The sequence below is a fragment of the Hyla sarda genome, chromosome 9 (genome assembly GCF_029499605.1).
Source record: "Hyla sarda isolate aHylSar1 chromosome 9, aHylSar1.hap1, whole genome shotgun sequence".
Classification (NCBI taxonomy): Eukaryota; Metazoa; Chordata; class Amphibia; order Anura; family Hylidae; genus Hyla; species Hyla sarda.
Genome location: NC_079197.1, coordinates 7,122,875 through 7,141,430, shown reverse-complemented (window position 1 = coordinate 7,141,430; position 18,556 = coordinate 7,122,875). Strand labels below are relative to the sequence as shown.

At 44.9% G+C, this 18,556-nt stretch overlaps 1 protein-coding gene across 1 annotated transcript in view; it reads right to left on the bottom strand.

The window, feature by feature from the left end:
• The window catches only part of PNPLA7 (patatin like phospholipase domain containing 7), a 197,610-nt gene that overhangs the window by 145,331 nt on the left and 33,723 nt on the right, over nucleotides 1–18,556 (bottom strand). Inside the window, 4 exon segments of the mRNA XM_056540343.1 lie at nucleotides 4,462–4,627; nucleotides 8,749–8,829; nucleotides 10,721–10,849; nucleotides 17,586–17,666. Coding sequence (XP_056396318.1) covers nucleotides 4,462–4,627; nucleotides 8,749–8,829; nucleotides 10,721–10,849; nucleotides 17,586–17,666 — 457 coding nt within the window.

Genomic DNA, 18,556 nt, shown 5'->3' with positions numbered 1-18,556 from the left:
TCTTCATTGTGGGTCTATTAATAATATCTCATCGTGTCACACATCCACCATCAACTCCGGTATCGAACCGCTACAATTTAACAAACTGTGAAAACTGCTGCAACAAAGTGCTGCTCACGAGGCGACAATGAACCTTACTGCAAAGGTACAAATCTGACCATGAAAAATAAATAAATAAAATATAAAATACATTAAAAAACAAATACACAAAAACCTGTTCATTGCCAATTTTAAAATACATAAACAAAATAAAAAAAATAAAAATAAAGTGGCAAAATATATAGGAGGAAGCAGAGGTGATCGGTTTTAGATAACGGCTTTATTTAGGTCAGTTCTACCTCCGCAGACCCCCGTGTGTGTGGAAGTGTAGTGAATACTCCAGAAGGACTGCGCCAGTGAATCAAGACTACTCAGGCCTCACCGCGTAAAATGTGCGCAATGTCTGCTAAGAAAACACATGCAGACATTCTGCACATTTAAAGGGGTACTCCAGTGGGAAAATTTTTTTTTAAATCGACTGGTGCCAGAAAGTTAAACAGATTTGTAAATTACTTCTATTTAAAAATCTTAATCCTTCCAGTACTTATAAACTGCTGTATACTACAGAGGAAGTTGTATTCTTTCTGGAGCTCTTTCCAGTCTGACCACAGTGCTCTATGCTGACACCTCTGTCCAAGTCGGGAACTGTCCAGAGCAGGAGAGGTTTGCTATGGGGATTTGCTTGTACTCCGGACAGTTCCTGACATGGACAGAGGTGTCTTCAGTGTGACCACAGTGCTCTCTGCTAAGAACTCCAGATTACAACTTCCTGTGGAGCATACAGCAGCTGATAAGTACTGGAAGGATTAAGATTTTTTAAATAGAATTAATTTATAAATCTCTATGGGCTTCCTGGCACGTCGATTAAAAAAAAAAAAAAAATTTCCACCGGAGTACCCCTTTAAAGAGGTACTTCGATGCTCAGCGTTTGGAACTGTTCCAAATGCTGGAGCCGGGAGCTCGTGATGTCATTGCCCCGCCCCCTCAATGCAAGTCTATGGGAGGGGGCGTGACGCTGTCACGCCCCCTCCCATAAACTTGCATTGAGGGGGCAAAGTGTGATGTCATGAGGGGGTGGAGCTATGACATCACGAGCTCCCGATGCCGGCTCCAATGCTGAGCAGCGGAGTACCCTTTTAAATAATCTGACTGTCGCTAGGACTGCTCAGAAATGTGCAATGTATTTCAGAGCGAAATCTGCAAAAAGAATAGACACATCTATTCTTTTTGCGGAAGCAGGATTCAGGAAATTCCACCGTGTGAACAGTGCAGCAGAGTCCCATTAAAATCAATTGGACTCGGAATTTAGGTGCAGAACTCCAACTCTGCATACAGTAACCCTGAGCACCTGAGTATATACGACTTTAGCTCACTACCCCATACAGTCCGAGTCCTTGGCCCTCATTTAAGAGTGGAGTGGTTTTCTTCATTTTTATTTGGTATTTTTCCATGGTATTTACTAATGTACCTTGTATTTCCCGATTTTCCCGATGTGTTGCTTATTTGTAAATTTGTATTTTTCTTTAGAAAAATTTAGTTTTTTTTGGAGACACGCCCCTTTTCCCCTGATGGCCACGCCCCTTCACAGAGTTTTCTGAGTAAGGCTATGTCCACACGTCCGGAACGTCCACACAGAAAATCCCCGTGCGGATAAACCGGAAGATGTGGGCGCAGTCGCATAGACGGCTATTCATTCTATGTGGTGTCCACATAACGCACGTTCATTCTTTCTGTGGACACGGAAAACAGAATTTTCCTGCCAGAAACATGACATGGACGTTCCGGACGTGTGCACAGCGCAATAGAATCCAGAAGAAACCAAAGGGAGTCTGCTGCTCCGGAATCTCTGGTGGAATGCCAATGCAGAATTCCACACGGAGATTCCGGGCGTGTGAACATGGCCTAAAGTGCAGCGTTATTAGGGTTTAGATTATTTGTCGGAATTTCTCAGTGAACGAGGCCCAGTGTGTGTGTAGTTGGTAGAAATTCAATCATCAGGTTTATTAATACAGTGAGATCTCAGACAAATAAATACATCCAATGGGTCATTGACAGATAAATACATTTGGAATATATATGCCTGGCAGGAACTGCGATTTGAAATGACTTTTCTAAGCTACGTTTTAATACAATATGGTAAGAGGTGGAAAAGGGTATCCGCGCCCCTTGGGTCATACTTGGTTGTATACAAAGTATTTCAAGACGCACATTTAAGTTTGGCAAGAAGGTCCTACAAAGCAGATTTGTTTAGTATTTGCCAAAATAAATAAAATGAAAATCGTGGGCATTTAAAAATGTTTATTAGGCTGTAGACCAGTGTTTCCCGAATCAGTGAGACTCCAGATGTTTCAAAACTACAACTATTAGCATTCCGGGACAGACCAAGGCAATCCGGGCATACTGGGAGTTGTAGTTTTGTGAGGACACTGGTTAGGAAACGCTGCTGTAGACATCTGCATCTCATGTCTTATGGCTTCGTCTCATCAAAATGACCCGATCATACAACTTAATGAGAAGCTGTGGCGCCACCGTGTGACAGGATAATGTCATTACAGGTCCAGCATACAGTGGGGCCTAATAAGTAATGAATCAAAATATGTAGATCATTTTTTAAATAATAAAAATATATTGAATAATACTAAAATACTAAATACTAAAAGTTATAAATAAATAAATAAATTCTTAAAATAATCTAGTATTATTCAATATACGGTACATGTTTTATTATTATTTTAAAATTATATATATATATATTTTTTTTACTAAATAACAAATGAACTTAAGATATTGGTATGGATTTTCTTTATTTGTATAACTTTGGTCCTGGCACAAGGGTACAAGCCGTCCCAAGTAAAATGACCCATTGGATGCAGGAGGCTCTGCCAAGTTTCCGCCACTGTGGAAAATTACCCAGGAGGCCGTATCTTCCATTGATGTGAATGGGATCATATGAAACACCATTCACACAGTGCTGCTGTAAACTATAGAGTTGCTCCATTTGTTGCAGAGTTTCTTTTGAGAGTTTTTTTTATATATGTAGCAGTTTTCCCTATTAGGGTAGGGTCACACGTAACGGATCCACGGTGTATTTTACCCTGCGGATCCACCGGTGACCCCCCCCCGACCCATAGTGTGCCTCCTGCGAGCAGGCCAGGCGGCCGGGGTGTAGCTTTTGGCCACAGCTGGAGGCAAACTATGGGTCACCAGCAGATCCGCAGCGTAAAATACTGTGCGGATCCGTTACGTGTGACCCTACCCTTAGTGAGAGTTGCAGCTATGGAGTCCAGCAATTGTGTGTTCCACAGGAAACCGTAACATAAATGTAAACACTCCACAACAGATAATCCCCGGCACTACTACTTCACACAAGTCTATCCCTCTAGGCTTGTCTGGTACAGTATCCTTTCCGGTGCTCACATATTCCATTAGAGAAAACGAAAGAATGGAGCACTCACCAGGTTTCAAGGAACAGCAAACTTCTTTATTTCATATTTGCTTGATAGCGTTCCAACATGTGCGGGAGAGCGGACGGATGCAGAGGGGAGTGGGTTGGGCAATGGTCCGTATCGTTCAATCAGCGCTTTGTCAGGCCCCACTGGGGCCTGATAAAAGCGCTGATTGCGCGATACGGAACATCGCTCAACACACTCCCCTTCCCCATCTGTCCCATTGGGGCCTGACGAAGTGCTGCGAGCAGGCCAGGCGGCCGATACGGACCGTTGCCCAACCCACTCCCCATCCATCCCACTGGGGCCTGACGAAGCGCTGATTGCGAGCTACAGATAGTCGACCAACACACTCCCCCTCCCCTCTGCATCCGTCCCACTGGGGCCTGACGAAGCGCTGATTGCGCGATACAGACCGTCGCCCCCAACCCACTCCCCTTCCCCATCCGTCCCACTGGGGCCTGCATAGCGCTGATTGCGCGATACGGACCGTTGCACAACCCACTCCCCCTCCCCTCTGCATCCGTCCAACTGGGACCTGATGAAGCGCTGATTGCGCGAAATGGACAGTCGCCCAACCCACTCCCCCTCCCCTCTACATTTATCCCACCGGGGCCTGATGAAGCGCTGATTGCGCACTACAAATCGTCGCCCACCCCCCTCCCCCTCCCCTCTGCATCCGTCCGCTCTCCTGTGCATGTTGGAACACTATCAACCAAATATGAAATAAAGAAGTTTGCTGTTCCTTGAAACCTGGTGAGTGCTCCATTTCTTTTATGGAATACATAACATAAGTTTGACTGTATGGTTTGGTGCTGCTATAACATAAAATAATAATCTTATTAGTAATAGAAGTCTACCTTCATTATGTGTAGCATTAACACAGACCACTGTTTCCCAACCAATGTGCCTCCAGCTTGAATAAATACAACAGCTGAGGGGACACTGGTTGAGAAACACTGATACATGCACTCACCTAGGAGCCCTTGATCCTGATCTGGCTGAACCTCAACAGGTTTCTCAGTTCGATCTGAAAGGTCTTCTTCAGCAGACACATTGGACATCTGTCTTCTGACACCCTTACTGCTTCCAGTGCCTGAGGTCAGGCTGGCTACTGACAATAAAGGGATCGCCTGGCTCTCCTGTTGATCACACAAAATTCCCCAAATACACATCAGTAAGATTGCATGTTTTCTGCTGAGCAGTTTTCATTAGATCAGTGTTTCCCAACCAGTTTGCCTCCAGCTGATGCAAGACCAGACAGCCTGTGGCCACTCAGCTGTGCAGGTAAGTGCAACCTCAGTAATGGGTCCAGCTGCACCTCCCTGCTGCGGGTGGTTAATGCGCTGCTGTGAGGGCAAATACAGGCCTTGATTTACTAAGAGTGTTGTGTAGGTTTCTTTGTGGGTTTAAATGCCCTACAATTTTTTTCCACAGTATATACAAAAGTTTCCCTACATTTTTTTTTTTTTTAAGTGTCTGGACACGACCCTTTTCGGTGACCACACCTCTTCTCTGTGACCACACCCACTTTTCCCGACAACCACACCCCTTTTTTGGCTTCTCGAGTTAGTCTGTATTTTTTAATTCTGGCGCACAACCCGACAAAACATATTGGGTTTGTAATAGTAAATGAGGGCCATAGTGAAGGGGGTGCAGCGCTACACCTACACTGCAGTCCCTCCACCCTCAGGACTGGTGGGAGTCCCAGAATGGCAGTGTGATCTGTTGATGCCTGTTCTTTCTGGTGCCCAGGCCCAATAAGTCACACTGCCAATCAGCGGCCGAGGACATCGCTGCGACCAGTGATTTAACTGAGATGCAATGTGACAAGTTGACCACAAGCAGCAGAAAGAGGATTGCATGGAAGGACACGAGTGGGATCCCAGAGGACTGGTAGGGAGTATTTCATTTATTTATGGGTTTTTTTTTATATGGCGGCAACCTGGCCAGTATGCTAACAAAATAAAAATAAAAATGTGAAAAAAAAAAAAAATATCCCAGAGTACGCTTTTAAGCAATTTTTTCCCATCGGCATTCCAAAAGGAAATAAAACATTTCAATTCCATTTTATCAACACCGCCAGCTTCAGGGGTGTTTTTTTTTTCTTTTTTGCTAAAGGTGTACCTGTCAAAACTTTTTATATAATGCAGATAATACCATTATATGTATATTTGTAATATCCATTGGTTAAAAAATGTGTATATTTTTGGGTGAAAAAATTCTGTCCCTGTAACTATTGCCTGTGTGTCTCTATGAAAAGACAAAATACAGGAAGTGAGGGTGGGATAAGCAGGGCTCTGTGCAGGTTCCTGGCTTGTCAATCATCCTGGTGTGAGAGCCGGGGGCGTTTCACAGAGCCTCAGTGTACAGAGCCCCGCTTGTCCTCAGTGTACAGAGCCCCGCTTGTCCTCAGTGTACAGAGCCCCGCTTGTCCTCAGTGTACAGAGCCCCGCTTGTCCTCAGTGTACAGAGCCCCGCTTGTCCTCAGTGTACAGAGCCCCGCTTGTCCTCAGTGTACAGAGCCCCGCTTGTCCTCAGTGTACAGAGCCCCGCTTGTCCTCAGTGTACAGAGCCCCGCTTGTCCTCAGTGTACAGAGCCCCGCTTGTCCTCAGTGTACAGAGCCCCGCTTGTCCTCAGTGTACAGAGCCCCGCTAGTCCTCAGTGTACAGAGCCCCGCTAGTCCTCAGTGTACAGAGCCCCGCTAGTCCTCAGTGTACAGAGCCCCGCTAGTCCTCAGTGTACAGAGCCCCGCTAGTCCTCAGTGTACAGAGCCCCGCTTGTCCTCAGTGTACAGAGCCCCGCTTGTCCTCAGTGTACAGAGCCCCGCTTGTCCTCAGTGTACAGAGCCCCGCTTGTCCTCAGTGTACAGAGCCCCGCTTGTCCTCAGTGTACAGAGCCCCGCTTGTCCTCAGTGTACAGAGCCCCGCTTGTCCTCAGTGTACAGAGCCCCGCCTGTCCTCAGTGTACAGAGCCCCGCCAGTCCTCAGTGTACAGAGCCCCGCTTGTCCTCAGTGTACAGAGCCCCGCTTGTCCTCAGTGTACAGAGCCCCGCTTGTCCTCAGTGTACAGAGCCCCGCCTGTCCTCAGTGTACAGAGCCCCGCTTGTCCTCAGTGTACAGAGCCCTGCTTGTCCTCAGTGTACAGAGCCCCGCCTGTCCTCAGTGTACAGAGCCCCGCTTGTCCTCAGTGTACAGAGCCCTGCTTGTCTTTAGTGTATTTGGACTCCTCACAGAGATACACAGACAATAGCTGCAGGGATAAAAAATATACCCATTTGTAACCAATGTGTATTACAAATATACATATAATGGTATTATCTACATTATAGAAAAAGTTTTTGTTGACGACATGTACAGTTTAACAAGTATTTTCTAGCTACGCCATTTAAAAAGGGTACGCCAGTGTTAACCTCCACAGGACAAGGGAAAAGTGTCTGGTTACAGGAAGTCTGACCTTTGGAACCCACATGATCTCCAAAACTGGGCCCCAAATCTCCCTACTACATAGAACACAATGTTACCGTGTAGTCCCTATAGATGTGGTGATATCATGTGTAGCATTTTTTTCTTCATGTACTTTATATTTTATTTTCCATACAAACTATATTAAACTTTAAAACATTTTCTTTTTTGTTTCACTGTGGGAGTTGACCATGCGATCATTGGATTTCTTCTATAATACACTGCTGTGAATTATTTATTACAGTATAACAGGCATCCTATTAGGCACACCTTATTTTTCATTACTCTTAGAAACAATGTAACCAGTCTTATATTAGACAGAATGTAAAATGCATAGGAATACAGGACAAAAAAAAACTAAAAAAACGGATGTAGATGCCAGGTATGAGGCAGAAGACGTGAAATGTTATTGATCTGTAGAAATCCTCTGAACTTGGCTCATTAGCTGTAATACAACTGTTGGAGGAAATCAGAAGTGCAGGATGGAGATTCGGAGGAGACGGGAACATATGCTCGGCCAGACACAACGTCTATTTGTGGAGCTCTAATTGGCTGTTTGTTCATTTTTTAGAGCCGGCAAGGGACGGATTTGCAGAAAAGTGAGACAGAGATATGTTGACTAGTTATGCTCCATTTATTTCACCCAGGTAAGAATAGTGGCAGTAAATCACATGGAGAGTCACAGGCGGGATCAGTCAGGGACACAAGACCCTGTTCACAAACAGACATCTTCCAGTTTATCTGTAATGTTTCTGCAAATAGTTCAAAGACTAAAGGGGGGGGGGGGGGGATTAACTGAGACCGGCATTTCACACTGATGTCTTAAAGAAACAAACAACCTGTGTATGGTGTCAAAAAGTAATAGTAAAAAGCAAATTCATATAATATTATTAATAGTGCATAGATCGTCCATTACAGCTGTGCTCTTTTCCTTTTAAAGGGGTACTCCAGCGCTTAGATATCTTATCCCTATCCAAAGGATAGGGGATAAGATGCCTGATCGCGGGGGTCTCTCCGCTCGGGACCCCCATGATCTTGCACGCCACACCCCGTTAAAATCAGTCCCCGGAGTGTGTTCGCTCAGGTCTGATTACTGTCGATCACGGGGCCGGAGCGTTGTGACGTCACAGCTCCACCCGTGTGACGTCACGCTCTGCCCTCCTCAATGCAAGCCTATGGGAGGGGGCGTGACAGCTGTGAACACGCTCCGGGGACTGATTTTAACAGGGCGCTGCGTGCAAGATCATGGGGGTCCCCAGCCGCGGGACCCCCGCAATGAGGCATCTTATCCCCTAAGCGCCGAAGTACCCCTTTAAGATGTGATGTAATAGGCTCTCAATGCAGAGCTCTGGTACCTCCCCCCCCCCCCCCTTTATCCTGTCAGCACGGAAGGAGACCAGTTATGTGAAAGGGGGCTTGTATTACTGCTCATTAGAGGCGGCTTTTAGAGCCTGTGACAAGACGTCACAGCTTACAAGGGAAAAAGCATGGTTAATATGGAAGATCACAATGATTAATAACATTATATTAGCAAGTTGCTTTATTATACTTTGAAACCACACACAGGTTGTTTCTTTCAACAGACAACACCTTTGTCCAACAAGTAAAATACCAGGGCATGGGGCTTAGCTATGGCGCCGTGACGATGCATATTGATCAGAAATTTTTTTTTTTTCCACTGGAGTAATGTCTACAATTCTCACAAGTGTCAATGTTACGTCTCCACTTCAATTACCTGCTAACTAAAAAAGACCAGACCAAGGCACGAGGCCTCTGCCATCTCAATAGTACTACTCACCGAGTTGAAGAGCTCTGTAGTCAGACCAAGGTAATTATGGAGAGCAAGAAAAGTCACTCTTTGTAGCCGGACCATGATGATCTGTGAAAGAAAACCTCAATTCTTAGACACTGTTTTATGTGATTGCCGCATACCCAAGTAATTATTTACGGAGAAGGCGTAAGGCACTGTTCACATCATCCTTTGTGATTTACTGTATGTCTCGTCCTCTGAGAAAACATGCAAAGCAAATCCACAGTACAGTACTCGGTTACCAAACTTAGGATAAAAGCGTGAACATTTGGTCTCCATATTGCAGGTGTACATTGCCATACAACAAAAATAAAATACGACTCCCAGCATGCTAGGGAGCTGAGGCCTTAGTGGCTTATTAGGGTAATCAGTACACAGCCTAAGGAGAAGTTCAAAACTGCGTAAAATGTGCTGACGTATTTTGCGCGCACATTTTTTACTGTAATCTGCTAAATAAAAAAGGCTGGTAAAGAGTCTTTTTTTTTTTGCCAATTATAGATGTAATCATCTGCAGTGTTAAAGGACAACTGCAGCGGCATTACACTTATCCCCTAGCCACAGGATAGGGGATAAGTGTTTGATCGTGGGGGGGTCCGACTGCTGGGACCCCCCCCCGATCTCCCTAACGGGGCGCCGCCATAAGCGCTCATGGTGAGCGCTAAGGTGCGTAGCGTCGACGCCCAGTCTCCTCCCCGTCCCCATACAGTTCTATGGGGGAGGCACGAATGCTGCCTCCCCGCCTCTCCCATAGAGATTAGAGATGAGCGAATTTACAGTAAATTCGATTCGTCACAAACTTCTCGGCTCGGCAGTTGATGACTTATCCTGCATAAATTAGTTCAGCTTTCCGGTGCTCCGGTGGGCTGGAAAAGGTGGATACATTCCTAGGAAAAGAGTCCCTAGGACTGTATCCACCTTTTCCAGCCCACCGGAGCACCTGAAAGCTGAACTCATTTATGCAGGATAAGTCATCAACTGCCGAACCGAGAAGTTCGTGACGAATCGAATTTACTGTAAATTCGCTCATCTCTAATAAAGATGCATGGAGGAGGCGTGCCGGCCGCAACGTCATGCTGCGGCTGGCACGCCCCCTGCACGGGAGAGCCGCAGCCCCGTACAGGAGATCGCCGGGGGCCCCAGCGTTCGGACCCCCCGCGATCAAACACTTATCCCCTATCTTGAGGTTAGGGGATAAGTGTTTGTAACGCTGCAGATGTCCTTTAAGAGTCAATAATCAAGTTTGGTTGAGGTGTGCTCAATGTCCGTAACGAACGAGAGACTACAAATCAGGGTGTGATCCCCGAAAACACCCAAATGGAATTGGCAAAAAATAAAAGGGAGATGTGATCGTTCTCCAGGTCTATTAATAGAGTTTTCTTATCCTATCCCGAGCTCTCTTCCACATGTTCTTTCCTTCTTCCCCTCTATCTCTATTGATCCGCCTGCACACAATCCTACTGCCCATCTATCAATCATCACATACAGGATTTCCAAAGAATTTCACATAACACTATCATATATAGCAGTGGTCTTCAACCTGCGGACCTCCAGATGTTTCAAAACTACAACTCCCAGCATGCCCGGACAGCCATCGGCTGTCCGGGCATGCTGGGAGTTGTAGTTTTGAAACATCTGGAGGTCCGCAGGTTGAAGACCACTGATATATAGCTTCATCCAAGCACGTCTCTTATAGCATTTACATTAATATACAACTTCCACATTTTTAGTATATACACGTACAAGCATTCATTTTATTCTCTTCCCTCTATATTAATAGACCTTGAGAACCAATGAAATCTCCCTTTTAGTGTTAAAAAAGTGCCAGATGAGTGCCAGATGCCTGCTGAAGGATGGCTAAAGGTTGGTAGGTAAGGAATCCCCCCCATTAGGTAGAAGCCCCTCTGTTCGTAGGTGGGGAACCATCCCCTTTCAGATAGAAGTTCCCAGGTATAATACTTACCTGTACCACTCTGACAAGCGTCTCTGGGTATTTGGCAAAGACATCTTGGAAGGCGTTTGCAGGAAGACGCAGGATGGTGGATGCGGTGGCAGCTCTGGCTGAGACGGTCTTGTAAGGAGCTGGATGCCCCTGTGGTAAAAGAAAGAATCAAGTCAACTGACAAGGCCATTGCAGGTAGTCCAGGATGACATAAAGTCAATGCTGCAAGGGGGTAGGGTATAGGGGTTTACCAATATTCAATGTAATCACAGCTATATATGCGTCATGTCTGTATTGGTCTGTGTTCATACACAGCCTATTGGTTTTGCTGTGTGTGAACAGTTCTAGGTTTCTTGGTCAGGGAATAGTTAATGTCTCTGGCCTTTTCAGCCTCAGCCTCTGTCAGCCAATAGCCTTTAGGGTGTGTCTATTTAATGTCAGCCCAGTCTAGCCTCTGTGCTGGTGATAACTTCATTATATCCTGACTTGCTGTTAACGGAGGCTGGGTGAAACACTCTTTGTTTGAGCTTTTAAACCTACTATATCTGTTTTAGCATGCACTTTGTATTTTCTGGTTTTAGCCATGTTATGTGGCATGCTCTTGGTGGATTTTAAGCTGTGTTTGTTTAGTCGGTTTTAGGATTTGTATACCCTTTCTGCTATGTGTCTGTTCACACTGTGTTTTCTCTAGTATCCGTTGTGAAGTTCTGTGGTTTATATTTGTTTCCTACTGGGCCAGCATCATGACCTAGGCGGAGTGTGCCGTTGGCCAGTAGTCAACTTGGATTTACTATTAAAGGGGTATTCCAGGAAAAAAACTTTTTTTTTTACATATCAACTGGTTCAGGAAAGTAAAACAGATTTGTAAATTACTTCTATTAAAAAAATTGTAATCCTTTCAGTACTTATGAGCTTCTGAAGTTAAGGTTGTTCTTTTCTGTCTAAGTAATCTCTGACACGTGTCTCGGGAAATGCCCAGTTTAGAAGCCAATCCCCATAGCAAACCTCTTCTAAACTGGGCGGTTCCCGAGACAGGTGTCATCAGAGAGCACTTAGACAGAAAAGAACAACCTAAACTTCAGAAGATCATAAGTACTGAAAGGATTAAGATTTTTTAATAGAAGTAATTTACAAATCTGTTTAACTTTCTGGAGCCAGTTGATATATAAAAAAAAGTTTTTTCCTGGATAACCCCTTTAATGCCTACTCCTATAGTGGAGTGTCCAGTTTGTGTGTCCAGTGTGAAGAGTGTCCTATATTAGGCATCCCTGTTTCTGCTCCATGGGGACAATCCTGTCTACTGGAGGTTTCCTGAGGGATTGCGATTTATCCTGTCTTGTGTTCAGTGTGAACTGGGTTCTATAAATATATCCTGTGTATCTGACATTCCTATTACCTGTCCATGGGAACTTCATGTCTACTAGAGGTTTTGCATAGGGAAAGCGTATATTCCTGATTAGCTATAGATCCCTGTTTCTGGTCCATGGGGACTTTGTGTCTATTGGATGTTCTAAAAGGGACTTCTATATTCCTGTCTGTTCCTAAAGTCTGTTGACTTATCAGTTTTCCTGTCTGGTGTTTTGAACTTTATGTTTATTATTTCTTGAATTCAGTTCTCTGGAGTTCTGTACATGACTACTGATCTATAGTGTCCTCTGTTCACGACCACTGAGTCCTCTGTTCACGTCCGATGATCTATAGTGTCCTCTGTTCATGTCCGATGATAGTGTCCTTTGAACTTAATCTATTATAGAGTGCTATGTTACTGTGATGTTTCCAGTTTGTGACCGACTATTAGTTTGTGTTTATAATAAGGCTACTGCACTTTAGTTCAGGAAGGGAACGGCGCCCAGTTGTTGATCCACCGGTTAGGGTGGATGGGCAAGCAGGCAGGGAGAGATGGGTTTTAGGGTCAGTTTAGGGCTCAGTTTCCCTGTTTCCTATTGTGTATAAATCTTAGAATGTAGCATAATAATAGTAACAATGATAAGTGTGATAAGGGTAAAGGGGGCTCTGTATGTCTAGTAGGATCTAAAGTCTGCTCCATTTTGGAAAGTCATTTACTGTAATAGGACATGAGTTCTAATAAGATTAAAAACCACCGCCTATTGTAGTTCTCAAATCAAAAGGCAAAATGGAGCTCAAAGGGCAGTCACCCTCCCCATCTATTCACAGTATATATGGAAAATCTTCTTGAAAAATGATTTAAAAAAATAAAAAATTCTCTGGGCAAATAAATTGATCATTTTGGAAAGTGGCCTTTAACCCCTGTGGAATATGCTTGTCTAATACAGCAAGGGATAGTAATCATCCAGCTCCCCCTCCCCAATTTAATTTATTATTTCTGGAAGGAAAACCATCGCTGACAAATATCCTTAGGGTAGGAACAATAACAGATTACAGACAGAATAAATACATTTATAAACTCTGCAGAACGTGCAGCCGGGTATTGCAACTTGCAGTATGACAGCCGATCACTCATTCTAATTTAAAATGCAATTGCAATCAAATGAAGCGGCGAGGAGTAGGCAATATTGGACGAGTATGACCGTATCCAGTTACATAACGTTATGTTTTCTGGGAATAATTGGATATACCAAACCTGCCCAAGGTTACGATGAGAGAGACTGGCTCATAAAGTAAAGCTTTAGTTTGAATCTAATTTATACATTACACTTAAAGGGGTACTCCCATGGAAAACTTTATATTTTTTTTGTTTTTGTTTTTTAAATGAACTGGTGCCAGAAAGTTAAACAGATTTGTAAATTACTTCTATTAAAAAATCTTAATCCTTCCAGTACTTAATGGCCGCTGTATGCCACAGAGTAGTGGATAATGGAAAAAAACACAGTCTTAAAGGCGCTGCACAGTGGAGGTCACAAAAAGAGAGACTCGAGCCAGCACAGAACAATAATGGGTTTGACACAACAGACGACGTGTTTCGGCACAGAGTGCCTTCCTTGGGTCCAAACATACAGTGCACAGTGCATGTATGCAAGTATGCTACAGAGGAAATTCTTTTCATTTTGAATTCCTTTTTTGTCTTGTCCACAGTGCTCTCTGCTGTCAGGAACTGCCCAGAGCAGGAGAAAATCCCCTTAGCAAACCTATGCTGCTCTGGACAGTTCCTTACACGGACAGAGGTGTCAGCAGAGAGCACTGTGGACAAGACAAAAAATAAATTCAAAAAGAAAAGAATTTCCTCTGTAGCATTCAGCTGCTAAAAAGTACTGGAAGGGTAAAGATTTTTTAATAGAAGTAATTTACAAATCTGTTTAACTTTCTGGCACCAGTTCATTTAAAAAAATATAAATAAAATAATTTCCACTGGAATACCCCTTTAAGGTCACTGATATTAAAACTCTATGTACCTCCTAAATACTATACAATACTAGCCTGGGGAAGCTCTAGCTCCATGCCTGCCACTAGGGGGAGCATTTCTAACTATAAAGCCGGCATATTAGTATCAAGTGTATCCGGTAACAGGGAGATCAGGTAAATTCCAACAATGTCTGGCAGCAGCTTGTGCGTGGTGTCATTTTTATTGTTTTGACGCACTGAATAAAGATAATACGCAAATTGCGTTTTTTCCCCAATTTCCAATTCCCAATTTTATCATATAAGTATGGCAAAGTACAATTCGTTGTGCAATAAACGAGCTACTTTATGTCTCCTAAAAGGTGAGAGGGAAAATATGAAAATTGGCTGCGTGCTGAAAACCAAAACAAGATCAGTATGGCTTCAGGGTGGACGCCGACTCCGCGAGGCGCAGGATAAACTCAAGGAGGACCGGTAAAAAACAAAGGTGGTTTATTTCTCAAGCATCTTTGGTATAAACCACCTTTGATTTTACCTGTCCTCCTCGAGTTTATCCTGCGCATTGTGGAATCGGCGTCCACCCTGAAGCCATACTGATCTTGTCCTACCTTTCAGCCGGAGGGCAGCGGATAGCTCTGTTACCTACCATTGTTGTGTATGTCGGTACACAACCATTTGGGGTGAGCGGCTTTCATGCCTCTGTAATTTTATTCACTTATATCACACCAAGGAGCGCTCTTCTTTCACTTATTCAAAGCCAAAACAGGCTGTGTCCTTAAGGGGTTAAAAATAATCTTTTTCCTAAACAACCACCTTAAAGGGTACCTTTCATAAAAAAATAAAAACTTTTGATATATTATAGATTAATGTAGGCAGAATAACTTTCCAATAGCAGGTTATTAAAAAATATTCTTCTTCTGCTTGCGGCCAGGACTGGTAGGGCGACCCCTAGTGGTCATTTTTTCAAAGTGGAAATTTAAATAGAAAGAAGAATATTTTTTAATAACATGCAATTGGAAAGTTATTCTGCAAACAGTAATCTATAATATATCAAAAGTGTTTTTGATGAAAGGTACGCTTTAAAGGAGTAGTCCAGTGCTGAAAAACATATCCTCTATCCTTAGGATAGGGGATAAATTTCAGATCGCGGGGGTCCGACCGCTGGCCCCCCGCGATCTCCTGTAAGGGGCCCTGGCTCTCTGGCCCGATAGCGTGTGTTGACCACCACACAAAGCGGCGGCCGTCACGTTCCCTCAATACATCGCTATGGCAGAGACTGAGATTGCCAATGGCAGTGCTCCGGCTCTGCCATAGAGTTGTATTGAGGGGGCGTGTCAGTCACCGCTTCCTGCGGTGGTCAACACGCCCCCTTCCCACGGGCTGCCGGGGCCCCGTACAGGAGATGTCAGGGCGCCCCAGCGGTCGGACCCCCTGCGATCTGAAACTTATCCCCTATTCTTAGGATAGGGGATACGTTTTTCAGCACTGGATATCGCCTTTAAAAGACAAATTCACGCCCAGAAGTTTTTTGCACCATAGTGCCCGGGCTGCCAGCATCTACAACAACAAACAGGACTTACTTGCCACTGCTCCCCCGGGTGCCCAGATACTGTCACTCCAGTCCTCCGCTGCAGTCTTCTACCTGGTAGCCTGTGGCCAATGTGTCGCACTGCTGGTCAGCAAATCGCCGGCCGCAGAGACGTCCTGCCTCGGCCGGAGATAGGCGGAGCGGTCATGTGATGCATTGAACCCCGGCGACCAGTGCAGCGGGGAACTGGATGGGGGGCAGGTGAGTATTTTAGATGCTGTGAACCCAGGCATTATGATACACAAAACTTCTGGACGGGACTTCTCCTTTAAGAATTTTCCTGACTGGGTCAAGTTTTAGATGTAGACAATGTAAGTGATACTATTCTAATAACTAGGTCGTCCTCATCTTACATATAAAGTACAGTGGGCCCTCAAGTTACAATATTAATCGGTTCCAGGACGACCATTGTATGTTGAGACCAGAACTCTATGGAAACCTGGTAATTGGTTCTGAAATGTCATCCAAAAATAGGAAAAAGTGAGGATTAAAGATAAATAAGTAGATTAATATAGGTCTAGATCTAATATAGATAGATTCTTACATATAAAAGTAATAAAGAGCTGCTGGGAGCTGCAAATCACTGTCTATTTTAGTGTTTCCCAAAGAGGGTGCCTCCAGCTGTTGCAAAACTACAACTCCCAGCATGCCCGGACAGCCTTCGGCTGTCCGGGCATGCTGCGAGTTGTAGTTTTGCAACAGCTGGAGGCACCCTCTTTGGGAAACGCTGGTCTATGTAGAGGAAAGAAGCTTCTTCAGGGTCCTGTACAGAACACACAATGTCCTAAAAAAAGTAAAATGGAGCCGCCCTCACCTGATGTCCAAAGGAGAAGCTAACCCTGGTACAGGTAAAGAGTCCAGAACATGTAATACCTCCCTGTACTGTAGGGGGCGCTGCCAGACACCAGTCAGTGCATACACTTCAGTAATACAGGTAAAGAGTACAGAACATGCAATGCCTCCCTGTACTGTAGGAGGCGCTACCAGACACCAGTCAGTGCATACACTTCAGTAATACAGGTAAAGAGTACAGAACATGTAATACCTCCCTGTACTGTAGGGGGTGCTACCAGACACCAGTCAGTGCATACACTTCAGTAATACAGGTAAAGAGCACAGAACATGTAATACCTCCCCGTACTGTAGGGGGCGCTACCAGACACCAGTCAGTGCATACACTTCAGTAATACAGGTAAAGGGTAGCGAACATGCAATGCCTCCCTGTACAGTAGGAGGTGCTACCAGACACCAGTCAGTGCATACACTTCAGTAATACAGGTAAATATAAAGAGTACTGAACATGTAATACCTCCCTGTACTGTAGGGGCGCTACCAGACACCAGTCAGTGCATACACTTCAGTAATACAGGTAAAGAGCACAGAACATGTAATACCTCCCCGTACTGTAGGGGGCGCTACCAGACACCAGTCAGTGCATACACTTCAGTAATACAGGTAAAGAGCACAGAACATGTAATACCTCCCCGTACTGTAGGGGGCGCTACCAGACACCAGTCAGTGCATACACTTCAGTAATACAGGTAAAGAGCACAGAACATGTAATACCTCCCTGTACTGTAGGGGGCGCTACCAGACACCAGTCAGTGCATACACTACAGTAACACAGGTAAAGAGTACAGAACATGTAATACCTCCCTGTACTGTAGGGGGCTCTACCAGACACCAGTCAGTGCATACACTTCAGTAATACAGGTAAAGAGCACAGAACATGTAATACCTCCCTGTACTGTAGGGGGCGCTACCAGACACCAGTCAGTGCATACACTACAGTAACACAGGGGTTTTACCAGTGAAATGTCCGTTCTGATTGGTCGGTTCTTCCAGCCCTTAACATGTTTTGCAGATTCCATAGCATTGTATGTTGAGTCTGGTTTCAAGTTACAATGGTCCAGAAAAGACAATTGTATGTTGAGGCCATTTTAAGTTGAGGGATCACTGTACACGAAAAGCCAAACTCACTGTAATGACATCCAGGATACTGAGCAGACTGTGCACGCTGTCTCCAGCCAAAACTTCTTTCACCACCATCTCATTCCCATCCTGCAAAATAAAAGAAGAAACATTAAACATATAGAGGGAACACAGGCTACACATCAGGGAGGACCAGGACAATGGCTGGTTTGTCATTTTATAGCATTGCTTTTATTAGCCTCAGCAGTAGTGTGCCATATACTACAGCATCCGGGACCACCGGAGACTTAAAGGGGTACTCTGCTGCTCAGCATTTGGAACAAACTGTTCCGAACGCTGGAGCCGGGAGCTTGTGACGTCATAACTCCGCCCCCTCATTATGTCACGCCCCCTCATTGGCGCAGGCTATAAGAAGTTTGGATAAGATGCTCCTCAGTATCTTGATTTTAAAGGAGATATCCAGTGCTGAAAAACGAATCCCCTATCCTAAGGATAGGGGATAAGATTCAGATTGCAGGGGGTCCAACCGCTGGGACCCCCTGCAATATTCTGTACGGGGCCCCGTTGGGTGTCGACCATGGCACGAAGCAGCGGCTGACACGCCTCCTCAATACAGCGCCATGGCAGAGCCGGAGATTGCCGAAGGCAGCGTTCCGGCTTTGCCACGGAGTTGTAATGAGGGGGCGTGTCAGCCGCTACTTCGTGCAGTGGTTAACACGCCCCCTTCCCCATACAGGAGATTGCAGAGGGCCCCAGCGCTCTGAAACTTATCCCCCATCATTAGGATAGGGGGATACGTTTTTCAGCACTGGATATCTCCTTTAAGGTAATGTATGTAGCAACCTGTTTGGGTAAAGCATCCGATCCAACCAGGGCGCAATAGTCAACTGATGGCGATTGACGGGAAATCTGTGTAGATTAATCCTTTTGTTGAGTTTCTGACCGGTTTCACCAAGATAACCCTTTAGCTAGTGCATTGCGCCATGTTTACCATATGTTGTTGTGGCTTTATTCTTGGT